At 46.6% G+C, this 15,199-nt stretch overlaps 1 protein-coding gene across 1 annotated transcript in view; it reads right to left on the reverse strand.

The window, feature by feature from the left end:
- LOC147618744 (peptidyl-tRNA hydrolase, mitochondrial-like) overlaps positions 1-15,199 on the reverse strand; it is a 59,822-nt gene that overhangs the window by 12,172 nt on the left and 32,451 nt on the right. The window contains exon 4 of the mRNA XM_086773792.1: positions 14,746-14,796. Coding sequence (XP_086629918.1) covers positions 14,746-14,796 — 51 coding nt within the window. The remainder of the gene's footprint in view (positions 1-14,745; positions 14,797-15,199) is intronic.

The following is a 15,199-nucleotide window of genomic DNA, read 5'->3' on the forward strand; positions in this document are numbered from 1 at the left end:
TGTGCAACCAAAGCTAACACAGCTCTAAGTGTGGTCATTTTGACCACTGGAGAGAAGATCTCATCAAAGTCCACACCATATTCCTGCTTGAAGCCCTTAGCCACTAACTTGGCTTTGCATCTTGGCTTTGCATCAGGTGCAACTTTGAGCCTGTAAACCCATTTGCATGGCAAAACCTTCTTGCCTGCAGGCAAATGCACCAACTTCCATGTTCCATTTTTGTGCAGAGAATCCATCTCTGACTTCATGGCACGCTCCCATAGAGCTTTGTCTGCCCTCTGTAAAGCCTCCTTATAACATGAGGGCTCCCTACAGTCAGTGAGCATCAAGTACTCAACCCCTGGAACAAACCTGTCAGGGGCTCTGGGGGGTCTTGTGGACCTCCGTACCCAATGACCATCATTTGCAGGTTGTTGTCCAGCCTGCATATCACCTATTGGTGGCTCCTATTCCATGCCATAAGGCTGAAAAATCATGCCCAGTATCTCCTCTAACTGTGGGATATCCATAGGGATATCTTCTGCCATCTCTGGCTGTCCATTTGGACCATTTTCAGCACCATTTAAGGGCTGGTTTTGCTGCTGTAATGGCTAATTTACAGCCCTTGGTGGTTGTCCATGATGTCCATCATCATCAAAGATGACTCTGCTAGGCTCCTGTTGCCTTGCAGGCTCCTTATACATGCATGTTTCATCAAAAATGACATCATTGCTGCGTATATCTTTCTATTCACGGGATCCCAAAGTCTATACCCCATTTCACCTCTGTCACCATATCCTAGGAATATGCATTTGTGAGACTTAGGATCAAGTTTGGTGCGCATTTCCCTGCGTATGTGCACGTACGCAACGCAACCAAACACTCTCAAGTGCTTGTATGACGGAGGCTTCCCTGTCCATACTTCTTCTGGCACTTTCCCACCAAGCCTCGTGTTAGGTGACCTGTTTATAAGATGAACGGCTGTCATAACAGCTTCACCCCAAAAACCATGAGGTAACGCAGCATGTGACAACATAGAATGGTCCTGTTCATCCTCTCTGCTGTCCCGTTTTGTGGAGGATCATACGGAGTAGAGAGCTCCCTCTTGATGCCTTTAGCATCACAAAAGTCCTGAAACTGTTTGGACATATACTCTCCACCATTATCGGAACGCAAAGCCTTCAGTGTTTTGCCAGTTTGATTCTCAACAAGAGCAACAAACTTCTCAAACACTGAGAATGTATCACTCTTCAAACGAAGAGGATAAACCCACACCTTGCGTGTGGCATCATCAATAAAAGAGACAAAGTATTTTGCCCCTCCCAAAGAAAGCTGAGACATCTCACATACATTTGTATGCACAAGCTCTAACTGAGCATCTTTCTGTCCAAGAGCTTTCTTGAGGGGGCAATGTAGTTGCCTACCATATATACAATGCTCACAAAACTGAAAACTTGAGAACTTTAGAGAAGGCAAGTAACCAAAACGAGACAATTGCTCCATTCCTTTGACACTCATGTGTCCCAACCGGCTATGCCACATAGAGATTTCCGGCAGCTCGGTTGCATTTACATTAGCATGGTGACAAACACTTGCATGCATGAAGTAAAGAGTGTCCACCTTAGAGCCTCTGGCAACAACCAGTGAGCCCTTACTAATCTTCCACTTTCCACAACCAAATGTGGTAACATAATCAGCATCATCAAGCTGTCCAGTAGAAAGCAGGTTCTTCTTGATCTCAGGCACATGCCTGACATCATGGAGCATAAGCTGTGAGCCATCTGAAAACACAAGCCTCACATCACCTCTGCCAAGAATCTTGCATGCATGGTTATCACCCAAATAAACCACTCCTTCATTGCCAGCAGTATACCTGACAAACAAGTCTCTGCAACCTGTGACATGAAAGGAGGCACCTGAATCAATGATCCATGAGTGCATACCATGACCACCTGTAAGAAGTGAATGGGCATCAAGTGAGGACGTAAATAGGACCTCATCCTCACTGCCACCTGCATGTGACACATTGATTTCTTCAATCTTGACTCCACTTTTGCCCTTTGGCTTTACATTTTTGGCTTCATCTTTGTCTTTGTCTTTGCCTTTTCCCTTTTCTTTTTGATCATTTTTCCATTTGTAGCATTGCTTTTTAATGTGTCCCTTCTTGCCACAATAATGGCATTCCAAATCCTTTTTGGAGCGAGACTTGCTCCTTTCCCTTTCTTGGCTTTTTCCCCTTTGCTGGGATCTCCCACGTGCATTCATTGCATTGGACTTTCCAACAGAGTTGTTTTTCCTGTTCATCTCTTCTTGAAGAAGAGCACCCTCAACATCTGCATATGACAGCATAGCATGCGAATTGCTAGTGGCTGTCCTGAATGTGTCCCAACTCTCTAGCAAAGTGCATAACAGAAAAGTGGCTTTGAACTCATCGTCCATTGCCAACTTTTGATTAATGACCTGGCTGACAATACCATTAAACTCATTTAGATGGGCTGTCATAGATGCCCCTTCCTTCATCTGAAGACCTATGAGTTTCTTCAACCAATACACTTTGCTTGAGGCACTTTGCTGGGCATACAAGTCCTGCAATCTCTGCCACATTCCCCAAGCTGTCTTCTCTTCACGAATGCTGAAAAGTAAAGAGTCTGACACAGACAACATGATAGTCGATCTTGCCAGCTCATCCATATCTTCCCACTTTTCAGCAGTAAGAGAAGCGGGCATTACACCCCTTTCTTTGATGGGCTTGTGCTGCTTCTTCTGGAGCAACACATTATAGCACTGGGTTTGCCAAATATCATAGTTATGTGAGCCTTCAAGCTTCTTGATGTGAAGCAATGAAGAGCTCTCACCTGTGGTTGCCATAGCAATATGCAACCTGTCAATGCCTGACTCCCTGCAAAATGTGCAAACACTGCACCAAAAGCACACAAAGTGCTCACAGTTATTCTCCCAAGCTTTATCTCCCACTGCGGAAGCACAAATGCAACTTTTCTCCCACTTTTTGTGATGAAATCACCACAATCTGGTTGCTGCAGATTTAGGACAGCACCTTAAATGTGCTCTGTTGCCCTTCCAAAGTACTGTACAGCAGTACTAAGTGCTCACCTGTGATGTACCAAACTTGTACCGGCAAGTATAGCAGTTGAAATTGAACCTTTTGGTCACTCACAACAGTGTACAGCCATGCCAAAACTTGCACAAAGCTGTGCCAAATCTGTACCAGCAGGTACAGTAGCAATAAATGCTCTCCTGGCTGTCCAAATGAGTGAAAATCAGACTCTTACAGTCCCGAACACTGCATACAACAGTCCCGAACAGAAATTGGGCAAAAGCCCCTTGACTGCAAGCTGATTTCTGAGGATTCAAGGCATAAATGTCTTGCCTGCTGCTTTGCCAAGCTTAACAAGCATAAAATCTTGAAAAGCCCCTTGATTTAAGATCAATTGCTGATCATACATGGTACATTGACGCACATGAAGGCATCCAGAGCGTTCACGATGCTTCCCCCTGGCCACATATACATCCAATACATGAAAGCCCCTTGATTTACAAGCACATTGAGTGCTTGTAAGGCTTCAACACATTATCCACAGCATCAAATGCGATTGCCTGCATGCAAATCATCGGCACAAAAGCCCCTTGATTTGCACTGCAATTTGCTGCAATTTTGCCCAAATGTGCGATTTCTCACATCATACAGCATGTATGAGTGCTTAATTGCACGATTACATGAAAAGCCCCAAATTTCAACATCCAATTTCCTGCAAATTGATCCTGATAGTGACCAATATCACCCAATTTTGCCAATTTTGCTCAAAATTGAGCAATTCAGCACCTGTACCTGCTCAATTGATGATTGTATCTGCTCAATTGCAAATCCCAAAAAAAAATTGAAGCATGTACGTCGTAAATTTCTGAATTTCTCGTTGCAGAAAAGGGGGGTTTGCTGAATTTGGTGCTGCTGCAGAAATCGTGATGCAGAACAGGGAGAGGGGGGCGCTTCTGATGCTGATGTTGATGCAGTTGCTGCTGCAGTTGTACGATGTACGGATGGCTGGGCTCTTCAGGCGTGCTTAAGATGGCTTCTGGCCCATGTGGAAGCTTCCCCACGGCTGCACAGACGCTGCTGCTGTGCTGAGATAGATCATCGAGTGCAAGAAGGCGTACCCCTCCGCCTTCATCCGCGTTCTTGGCTTCGACGCCAAGAGGCAAGACATGGAGCAAAGCACTGGACGCCCACCTGTGCGCTGACTCATAGACCCATTCGCACGTAGACGCCGCTGCACTCCGATTCAATCAGTGGCTTGCGCTACACACGCCTGCTTGCTACCTTCCTAAGCCGATTGCCCCAGCATTGCAAAGCATCCAGGAAGAAATCCTCACCCGTTGGCAGAGGCCTCATGGTGGCCCTCAGACGAAATGCCCGACTGCTGTGCGCTTCAAAGTTGCCGCCACCTTTGCCTATTCACAAGCAACTCGAAAAAAAAAGATTCGCCATCACTGCCGGTGTGGGGTTACGCCTTGTGGCCACCAACACTTTGCTGCGCTGCCTCTTATGAGCCGGTGCCTGCTGTGCAGCGTGTAGCTTTGCCCGACAAGCTGAATGTATGACAGTACCCAATCAGCACCCAGCTAATACCAGTACGACTCACCTAATGAGGGTGACAGCCAGCTACAGTACAGCTCGTTCAGCTATCAAGGAGAAGAGGGAAGAGGGAGGGATCACTAAGCTCTGATACCAGTTGAATGGGAGGAGAAGAATTAGGGTTAGGTTAATTCATGTGGGAGACATACATAGAGAGAACAAGGGAGAGAGACATATGTGGGGATAAGTCAACTCATGGGAATGAGTGTGTGACTCCCCTATCACACATGTATATTGCACTAGTACACATAGTGCACTTAGTACATTAAAGGTACTAAGTGTACTATGTACTATAACTTATGGGCTTGTACACACTATAAGGGTGGGCATAATGCCTTTACCCCAACATGACCTTGCATCTAAAAGGCTTGCAATATATGCCCTTGCATCTCCTTAGCTTGCAAATGGTAGCTATATGGTGATGACATGTCGTTCCCATTTTCTTTTTGGGTTCCCGTTCCCATTCCAAAACAGGACCCCATTCCATCTGTCCATTCCCATTCTATGTGACTATGATCTATAGGCATTTCTCTGCAGGTATGAGGTGTCATAGGGGATCTACAGAGGAGCACAGAGAACTGACGTCTTCATTCTCAATCAATCCTTGTACTTGACATATTTCTTTCTTGTACATAATACAGAACAGTAGTTTTGTGTGCTGCTGTGTGTTTGATTCCACTGCTCTCTTCTCTATCTTTTCTCTCAAGCCCTGGACATAGGCACGAGTATTCTACAGTTGGTATCACAGTCTAGGCAATTGCCAACTGTTTTCTTTTCGTCAATCGAGTGGGTTGGCTACTTGGTTAGGGTAGAGCCATAGTATCCAAGAGGCACAAGTCAGGGTAGGGAAAAGTCACCATTTGGGTTCTCTTCCTCTTGTGCTGGGAAAAGCTTGTTCAGCTTGTTCCCTACCCCACCCGCCCTTTCTCTCAGTGCGAAGGGCTACAGCCATCGCCATACCAGTCATATCACTAGTTTCAAGCTACTACTTGTTACGGATCCCACACAACTTGCAAATTTTCTTCAAGGTCTAAAAGCAAGCATGGAGGCCATATCTAACTGTCTCGACAAGTAGAGTCAACATCTGGAGAACAAATTTGGCATCTACTGAGGCTTGAGCTTCTCAGCAAGGGCATGACAATTCCAAGGACAAAGTGACGAAACTTCCAGGAGAAGGATTTTTCACTCCTTTGGATTCATGCAAGGATGTATCATACGAGCTTTGCTCCTAGTCCGGTAGTCCTCATTATACACCCACGAGTAGTCAAGCACGAGAGACGTCGTTCGTGCCGCCACCAGCCTCCTCCTCGTTCATAGAAAACCACTAGAGGATGCCATCCACTTTGCTAGGATATATGGAACATCTCTCAAAGACTGAGCTCACGCCACTAGTACTTCTGAGCCGGCTTCCCAACGGAAACAGTTCAAGATTGGGAAAGTTTCACTAAACCAAAACCAGACCCAAACTTTGGGTGAACCCGATTCGAAGGTGGCCTAGATGAACCAACAGACCTGCCAGAGCATTCCGGAGGATTGGTGTTTCACTCGCTTTCAGACGTTGAGTTGCTGTAGGCAAATAATAAGTCCAAGGTAGCTCATGTGACCAAGGTGAAAGGTAACCCTAATATTATTTTAGTAAATACTACAGTTTTAGATCATAGTGCCTACATGGAATGTAACTTCAATCATAGTTACCACGGAACGTCGTTCCGCCTTCCTGGAACGCCGGAACGCCGTTCCAGGCGAAGGCACGTTCCCGGAACGTCGGGACGTTCCGCAAAAAAAAATAAAAAATAAAAAATAAAAAAATTAAGGTTTTGCTTGCAGAAATGTATGTTCATGTCTTGGGGGAGCAAATACTATGAAGCATATTTGGCTATCCGTATACAAAAAGTTACATTTTTTTGTGTCATATGCTGACATGTCATATGACGTGGCGTTCCGCGACGTTCCCGATCCGCTCCCGTTCCCGTTCCCGCTCCCGTTCTAGCATCCGATGTTCCCGAAACGTTCCCGTTCCGTGGTAACTATGACTTCAATATGATAATTTTCAGTCCCAACACTCTAATACGGATGTAGAGTTGATGTTGAGGAAGAGTGTGCACATCTTTTTTGACCTTGGTAGATCGATTTGCGTAGAAGCTAAGAGTGGAGACGTAGCCAAGTGATCATGTATGCTAGATCAACCTGGCAACGTGAAATGGGCAGATCTAGGACTAGCATGTGTCTCACTTAAGGATTAATTGTACAAAGTCCCTAGATTTTTTTAAAATGAATCTAGCTAAGGATGATGTTATTCCAGAAAGAATGGTTTATAGCCATGAAGCCCATGTAGACTCAAGGGTCATACTTAGTCCTTTTAATGGATGATGCTTAAGAGTGATTTGGTGGTCCCAACCTCTATGCTTGTAAATTCAGCAGAATTTTTGAGTAAAAGCATTCTAGTATGCAATGTGTTCTTGATCCCCTTTCATCTTATATCAAGTAGATTATTGGGAGATACAGGATTTAGGAAGCATTGAGGCAAATTTCGCAGATGTTTTCCTTGCTGAATTGTCTTGTGGTCTTCTGGTTGGTAGATCATAAGAAGATTTGATTCCAAGGTTTCAATGGCCATTACGAGTTTCTCGTATTACCTTTTGGGCTCATGAATGCTCTTGCTACTCTCTTTTTTCTTTTTTTCTTTTTTTTTTTTCTTTTTTTCTTTTTTTTGCAGATGACGAATGACCTCTTCCGAGATTATTTGAGGAGATTTGTTGTGGTATATTCTTAGACGATATTTTGGGGACTTTAGTCATACTCTTGAGGAGCATGTTGAACATCTCCCAGTTGTCTTGGGGTTTCTAAGACGAGTGGCTGTATGCTAAAATCTCTAAGTGGACTCTGGAAGTTCTTTTGCAAGGCACTTGTACACCTAGGCCATTGGATTTCCACACACTAAATGAGCATATCTCAAGCAAATCTAGAAGGTGTTGTACTAGCTAGATTCTCAAAATAGGCAACTTCGAATCTGACTATTCCCATCATAGGTTTACTTGTAGATTGGACCATGACATGAGATGGAGGTTTAGTTGCATCAAGACCAAGATTGGGAAAGGATTAGTTGCATCAAGACCAAGATTGGGAAAGGATTAATCACCCTAACTCACCTTCGTGATTCAAAGGAGATTTTATATGTGATTTATCCTAGTGGTATGGGATGTCACGCGCATGCCTGGGAAAGGATTAGTTGCATCAAGACCAAGATTGGGAAAGGATTAATCACCCTAACTCAACTTCGTGATTTAAAGGAGATTTTATATGTGATATATCCTAGTGGTATGGGATGTCACGTGCATGCCTGTGCCATGGCTAATCTTCGGCATGAACAACATTAATCCCTGATGAAGTCAGCATTTAGCATCAGAAGCATCGTCATTACCATCAGTAACATCAATAGCATTAGCAGCACCTCATCATCATCAACAGCAGCACATCATCAGCACCATCATCATCATCATAATCATCATCATCACCATTAGGAAGGCTTGGAACCTTGTCAACAGCCAACAGGCAGCCAGATGCTGGATTGAAGGTCAGGATATGTGGGTAGCATACAAGGCAAAGCACAACATTTAAAGAACAATATTATGCATATTTGTCCAACAAACTGGCCGACAGCCTTTGTAGCTGGCTGACCAGCTTTCTAAGAAATGCTGATATACTTAAGAGTAACTAAGAGTTTTGAGAAGTTATGGACACGGATGGACCTTACCAGATTCTGAAAAAGATTGGTGAGGTGGCCTATATGCTAGAATTACCTCCTTATGTGCGAGTTCATCCAATTTCCATGTAAATAGACTCTAGGAGAAGTGGGGGGCTAAGGTTGTTACTCCTCAGGAACCTATTGAGGTTCAGGACTTGTCCTTTATTCCACATGAGTCGGAGCTCATGATTGACTTCAAGGAGATGCAACTTAGGAATAAGTTGATCTATGAATGCAAAATTAAGTGGAAAGACAGGGCGGAGTAGGACTCAATTAGGAGCCAATGGACTAGTTGTAACATCGATTCCCTGACTTCATTTAGGAGTAAATGTCTGAGGAGGGGAAGTATGTTACTTACCCAATACATATCCTCGAGATTAAGGCTTAATTTGACAGGGTTATGGAGCCCTCATATTGGTGAAAGCAGGCAGATGTGGGGGTGGCTAAGGTTCATTATTAATAAATCCATGTGACTTGGCTATGTATGACTAGATGGTTATTTATAGCAATAGTTATCACTATATAAGTGAGATGTGGGTTATTATCATGAAAGATTAATAGTTCGTCTATGCCTGGACCAGAATAGTCATACTCCTGCCGTGGACATGGCGAATCACAAATAGTCTTGCCGAGGGCCTTGCCAAGGGTGGTATGGAATGCCACGGCTGATAGGCATGGATATGTGTGAGTGAGCTTTAGCCCATGGCCCGGGGTCACTGTTCAGGTCGGCGAGATTACAAGGCATTACAAGCCGCTGGTGTGGCTCTTTCCCCCTCCCGCCCCTTTTTGCATGAGGTAGTTCCCCTCTGAGAGCGGCCAGCCATGGAGGGAACCACCCCTCCCCACTTTGTTTTTTACCTCTTATGAGGGTTTTGAGCATGTATATTTAGCCCTCGCGCAGCTGATTTTTAACTACTAGAAGGATCTCTTTCCCTTAAAAAAAGATCTAGCCATCTTGGTAAGTCGATCAACAACTACCCAAAAAGCATCATGTTTTTTGCTCGATCAAGGTAACTCCACTATAAAGTCCATGAAAATATTTCTTTTTTTCCCCAGGAAAAAGATCCTTCTATTAGTTAATGAAAAACAGCCACAAAGGGCTAGATACAACCACGAAGGGCTAGATACAAAGTCGCCTCATATACGGGCGGGAGTCACACATGATCATAAGGGGAAGAGACACTTCTTCTCCGGCTAGCCACTCTGTGTGAGGAGAAGACTATCTCGGGGGGGGGGGGGGGGGGGGGGGGGGGGGGGGGGGAACAACCACATAGGTGGTTTGTAGTGCCAAGTGGGGTCACCACCTCTATCTGTGAGAAAAGGGCAAGGCCTCCAGAGTAGCCTCAAGAAAGCTTCCCGCCACTTCCGCATGCGGTCAGAACCTCCTTGAAGCTTCCCCCACTGACTGTGGAGGGTATGAATGATGTCAAGCCAAATGCTCCTGATGGACTCAGCAAGCGGAGTATGGGTACCCTCGATGGCCCCATTGCATCTAGCTCGCCAAATGTACCAGGCTACAATGCTACTGCAAATCTCCCATCTCGCATGAGCTAGGTCGCTAGTGATCTGTAGGTGGGGCTGTGACTGGTAATGCGCCAAAATACTATGGTGAGAGACTGTAAGAGCTAGTCCTCCCCCATCCTCCTCATAAGCCTTGACCACCCCAGCTTCTATGGCCCAAGCCATAGTGCCCCATGAAATGATCCGGGTCGAGTCCCTGTTCATAGTGAAGATGCGGAGAATCCGTTGCCAGATCTGCTGAGCCTTCAGGCAATCCCAAAGACAGTGTCGCTGAGACTCCTGGGGGTGGCTACACCGCGAGCAATCTGCTGGCCTACCTCCAACTGCCAACCAAGTGCCAACCGCCCAACTCCTATGTGACATCACCCAAAGAAAGGTGATCTTTCTAGGCCAGATTTGTCTCATACCCTCTTCCAAAAATCTGAAAGGAAACGCTGTGAGAGACCCTGTGACTGCCAATTGGCTGTTGCTACCGGGGTGCCGTCAATCTCTGGCATCTGGTCTTGCGATTTAGTTGCGCAATATATGCAAAGAAGGGGGCATCCAAAGTCTCCCCCCGATCAGCAGGGTCATGTCAAGTCCACTCTCTCGAATCCCACTAGATGCATGACAGGTCCGCACTCCCATATCCATAGTTGCCAGAATCTCTCCCTGGCCACCTTGGCCAGCAGTGGGTCTACATGCCACTCTTGTGCCCGAAAGCCAATCACCCTCACTCTCTGCAAAGTGCAATCCCTGAAGTCCTCTACGGGTAGCTCTGATCTCTCTAGTTTGCCATGGGATCCAATCGAAAAAGTGAGCAGACCACTGTCCTCATATGCTCCGTGGACCACCACGAGAATATCATGTATGGTAAACAAACCTAGCCACACTTGGGGGGGGCGGGGGGGAGGGGGGGTCGGGTCTGGGATAGGAGCTAGCCATTCCTGAGGGATAGATAAGTTGATGTCGATGCTGAGCCTGTCTCTACCCTGGACCCTTGTCAGGCCTCTCTCCTGTGCCTCTGGGGGGTTACTGCCTGTGTGCAATCCAATCTCCAAGAGACCTGGTTGGTCCCATGCTCAAGGCCCATGATACATGTGGTCGGGCCCCCAAGATGTGGCCATTGGGTAAACGGATTAGGGGGTTCCAGACCAAAGGTTGCCGAAGCCACTCCTCTAAGGCTGTCAGAGCAATTTGTCTAAGGGCCAGCCTAAGATGATCCCAAGCTCGAAGTAAGCTGGTTGCAAATTTGTCCTCAAAAGATGGACTAAAACCGCACTCCCGCATCTTTGTGAAAATCCATCTGGTACTCTGCGACCACGGGCCCGCAAGACTCGAGGTGCGGATTGATATCTAGGCCAATAGGAAATCCTTCTAGGGCTCACCACTGGGAAGGAGTCCTCTAACAATCAACTTGCCTAGTAGGGCCCGGCTCTGAATAGCAAGGTCAATGAGGCCTAGCTCTACGATGTGGCTGAACACTCTCCATGCCACCTTGGCCCTGGCTTGCCTCCCATCACTACCGGCCCATAAGAAGTTCCGGATCAATCATTGTACCTCGCCAGTGGCCAATACATGCCCGAGAGAAGGCCTAGCACGAAGTGATGCACCACATGGTGGCAAGAAGTACCTAGTTCACCACACCACCACTCTACCAGCTAGGGAGAATCTCGTAGAACTCCAGTATAATAGCTTCTTCCGAATACTTAGAAGGAGCGGAGTGAGCTACAGCTCCGCAAAGAGATCAATGCCCACCTCTCAACCAAGACACCGAATTGGAGTGCCCCTCGGGATCCACTAAAAAGCCTCAACTGGGCGCCAAGTCGGGGCAGTTGTTGCTGAGCCTACCCAAAAACCACACGACTTGTGCTAGTTGATTTGTGCTCCTGATGCACGATAGAAAATCTCGATCACCTCCGTGAATCTTTGGAGATTCCCCACATCTCCTTAAAGGAAGGCTACTGTGTCGTCTACAAATTCTAAGTCAAGCAACTCCTAATGCGTGCGGAGGGGAAGACGCAATCCCTGAAGCCTGGTCTCCCGGGCTGAGAGAAAACTACTCATGGCCTTGGCGACGAATAGGGAGAGGTAAGGTGCCAGAAGACAGCCCTGCCGAATCGAGTGGGAAAGGGGGAATCTATCGCCACGAGCTCCCTGAATGAGAAACAGAGATGCAAACTCCTCCCTGAGTCCCTGAAGGGCCAAAGGATGGAGACCAAAAAGTATGACTCCTGCCTGGTAAAATCTTCCCACATCGGCGGGTACGCCCCTCTAAGAAATGGGACTCTTGAAGGAAAAGAATGTCAATAGGTCCCCCCACTATGGCTCTCTGAAGCTCTCCTCTAAGGGCGCCTCGTTTGTGAAAGCATTGAGGACCCCCCTAAACCCTGTATGTTCCACAAGACTATCTGCATATCAATATCCGTGTGAGGTGAAACTTGCGGAACTACCCTCCACTGGAAGAGTCTTGGGCGAGGGTTTACACGGGGAATAATCACAATCTGTCCTGGGACGAAGGCGCGCTAAGTAGGTGTGGATCCTGTCCTCCATGCGACACCACTCCTTCCGAGCTCAAGAGTATGCGTACTCTGGACACCATCGATCACAATGGAGGTACCTATAAGAGGGGGGGAAGAGGTACTGCAACAGAAGTATGCATGAACACAAAGAGTAGCACCTCTAGGCTGGAGGTCACCATCTCCCCGTCCAGGTCTCTGTGGGCTCAGCCTCCAAGCTCCATCCTAGCCAATGGCCATAGATGGGTGAGTACGTCGGTGATGCGAAGATCATGAAGATGAAGAGAAGATCATTGCGCCATTCTTTGGCGTAGAGGGTATGGAGTGGTGGAAAACCACACAAATATGAAGCAGTGCTACTATCTCCTCAAACATATATGTCCCTTCCGCCGCAAGTCAACGGAAGAAACTATAATCCACCGCTTGCCCTAAGAGCATGGGGGACCCACATGGGGACTCTAGCGGGAGAGGCCTCATCGGGGAGGCGGCGATGGTCATCTCAATCGGCTCAAAGAAGTGGTGAATCAATCGGTAAACGGAACTCACCGGCTGCCTCCAGTCCAGCTCGGGGGCTGCTGGGGGGGCAACAGGAGTGCTCTGGAGAGGCGGAGGGAGGGAGGAGGGCGGGCTCCAATGCGGAGGGCGGGGTATAAGAAGCTGTTGCGGGCAGAGCCGTGGACAAGGATGGAGGAGGCGGAGGGAGGGCAGGGGGGCGAAGAGGCCGGGGAGGGGTGCTGCTGGGAGAGGCCATCTGAGAGGCAGGTTGTTGGGATAGGCTCACCTGGGGCTTAATGGGGTCTACCGGCCTCACTGAGCATTGAGAGTCCTGTGAGGGCTCTCGACGGAAAATCGGTCGCCAAATCAAAGGGGCCCGCTCAGTGGAGGGCCTGTCGCCAAATTGGAGGGTGCTGGGATAAATGCTCATAACAGTTCTTTGACAGAACCGGATCCTCCTGTGCTCCAGGCGCAAGCCAACCGTCCGCCACTCTCCAGCAGCTGTGTCATCCGCAGCCGAGACCTAGTGCTTCGCTACCTGAGAACCTGCCTCTCTCTCTCTACCCCATGGTGAGGATCTAAGCGGGATACGAGGAGGGGAATCACGAGAGGCGGTCTCCTGGATTGACGCCAAGGGCAAGCTCGGGCTAGATGTCCCATCTGTCTATAGATGAAGCATTGGCTTGGAAGGAAAGAGTACTCCCACATGTTGAAGAATAGGTTCGTCCCGCAAACATGGAATGGATATAACATGAGGCACAGAATCCAGTGGGGTAACATAGATGTGAAGAGATGGAATCCTGACTGCATGTGCAAGAGTTGAGATAGCAGTGGGGGGAGGATTCCATCACTCTCCAAATGGCACCACCGATCACTGGGAGAAGAGGAAGGTATTCCTTTCAAAGGCCTAGGAAGCAAACTGTCACTGGGAAGCCCAACACACCAGCGAGAGGATCAAATGTAGGGTCGAGGGCTCGGCAGCATGACTCAATTTGACATTGTTGGCGAGTCGAACTCAACCTAATAGTAGCCATGTCCTCGAGGATGAATGTCTATAATCTTTGCAAGCCCACCAATGAGACTGGCCTGCAAGGGATCCCTGAGCTTTCTGCGTGCGGGGCGGCTACCGACAATCTTGCATACTAGGGTGGATGCCTCCAATGATGCAACTGTCATAGCTAGGAGCTTGAGATCCTCTTCCGAAAAAGATAAACGGCGGCCTCGGTCAGGGATGATGGAGTGGCTGCCGTGGAGTCCTCCTGAGGGTGAAGACCAGAATGAAGCCAAGACTTGCCGAATATGTACACATTAGGGTCCTCCTCGGGCTTTTTCTTCTTTTACCTCTTAGGAGGGATGTACACATTAGGGTCCTCCTCGGGCTGTTTTTTGTAGTTTGCTTTCTGATTTATGAGCTGCATTTCACTTTTTTAAGCTTTATCCAATCCTTAAAGATAGGAAACCAATTTAAGAAATTAAGAATAAACTGATGAAGAGGACCAAACAAAGAAACTTTGGCGGTACATGTGAATGTTCATGCAGCATCTGTATGTGTTTTGCATGAATAGGTGTGTTAAATAAAAGTTTAGCACAAAATTATGATATAGCCAGAAAAAGCACCTTTCAAAATATGAAATTTATTCCCCACAACCTTAAAACGTTTCAAATGTGGCAATCCAAAAACATACTTATACAAATTTCTCGAAATAAAATCTTTATACTACAAGATAGATAATAAAAAGAGCATTTATGTGTATACCAAAACGTGCGAATCTAAGAAATTAGAAAGTGTTACTCAAAACTTCAATACTGTAGCAATGTTTGGAGGTAAATGTCTTGTGATTGGTTAGGGATAATACCACAACTATTTGTTCAGTAGGCACGCCATAATGCTCCACCAGTGGTGCTACCTGAAGCAACAATCTCTTAACATAAATACTTAATCTCAAACCACCAAATATTTTTTTGGGATAATCATGTTTGCAACAAAAAGATTTTGAAAAACTAAGGCATAAAAGTTCTAAATTTGAAACAAAAGTCTCTTGATATAGCTACCAACATAAAGCAGGTTTAATGTGATTTATACATTTTTTTGACAACCTTAAGGTGAAAGAAAGGCTTTTCCAAGACAGATAAGTTTATAGTGAGGGCTGCTACTCGAGGAATAAATATTTCACAACCTTGCAATTGCGAGAAGTTAAGAAAGTTAATAATGCTTTGTGAGATGGTAGATTTTGTGTACTGCATTAGTAGAAGAGCAAAAGTGGAGCAAGAAAGTTAATAATGCTTTGTGAGATGTGTAACATGCAGAAG

This window comes from Cibotium barometz, chromosome 34 (assembly GCF_041138505.1).
Source record: "Cibotium barometz isolate CiBa-2024 chromosome 34, ASM4113850v1, whole genome shotgun sequence".
Taxonomy (NCBI): Eukaryota; Viridiplantae; Streptophyta; class Polypodiopsida; order Cyatheales; family Cibotiaceae; genus Cibotium; species Cibotium barometz.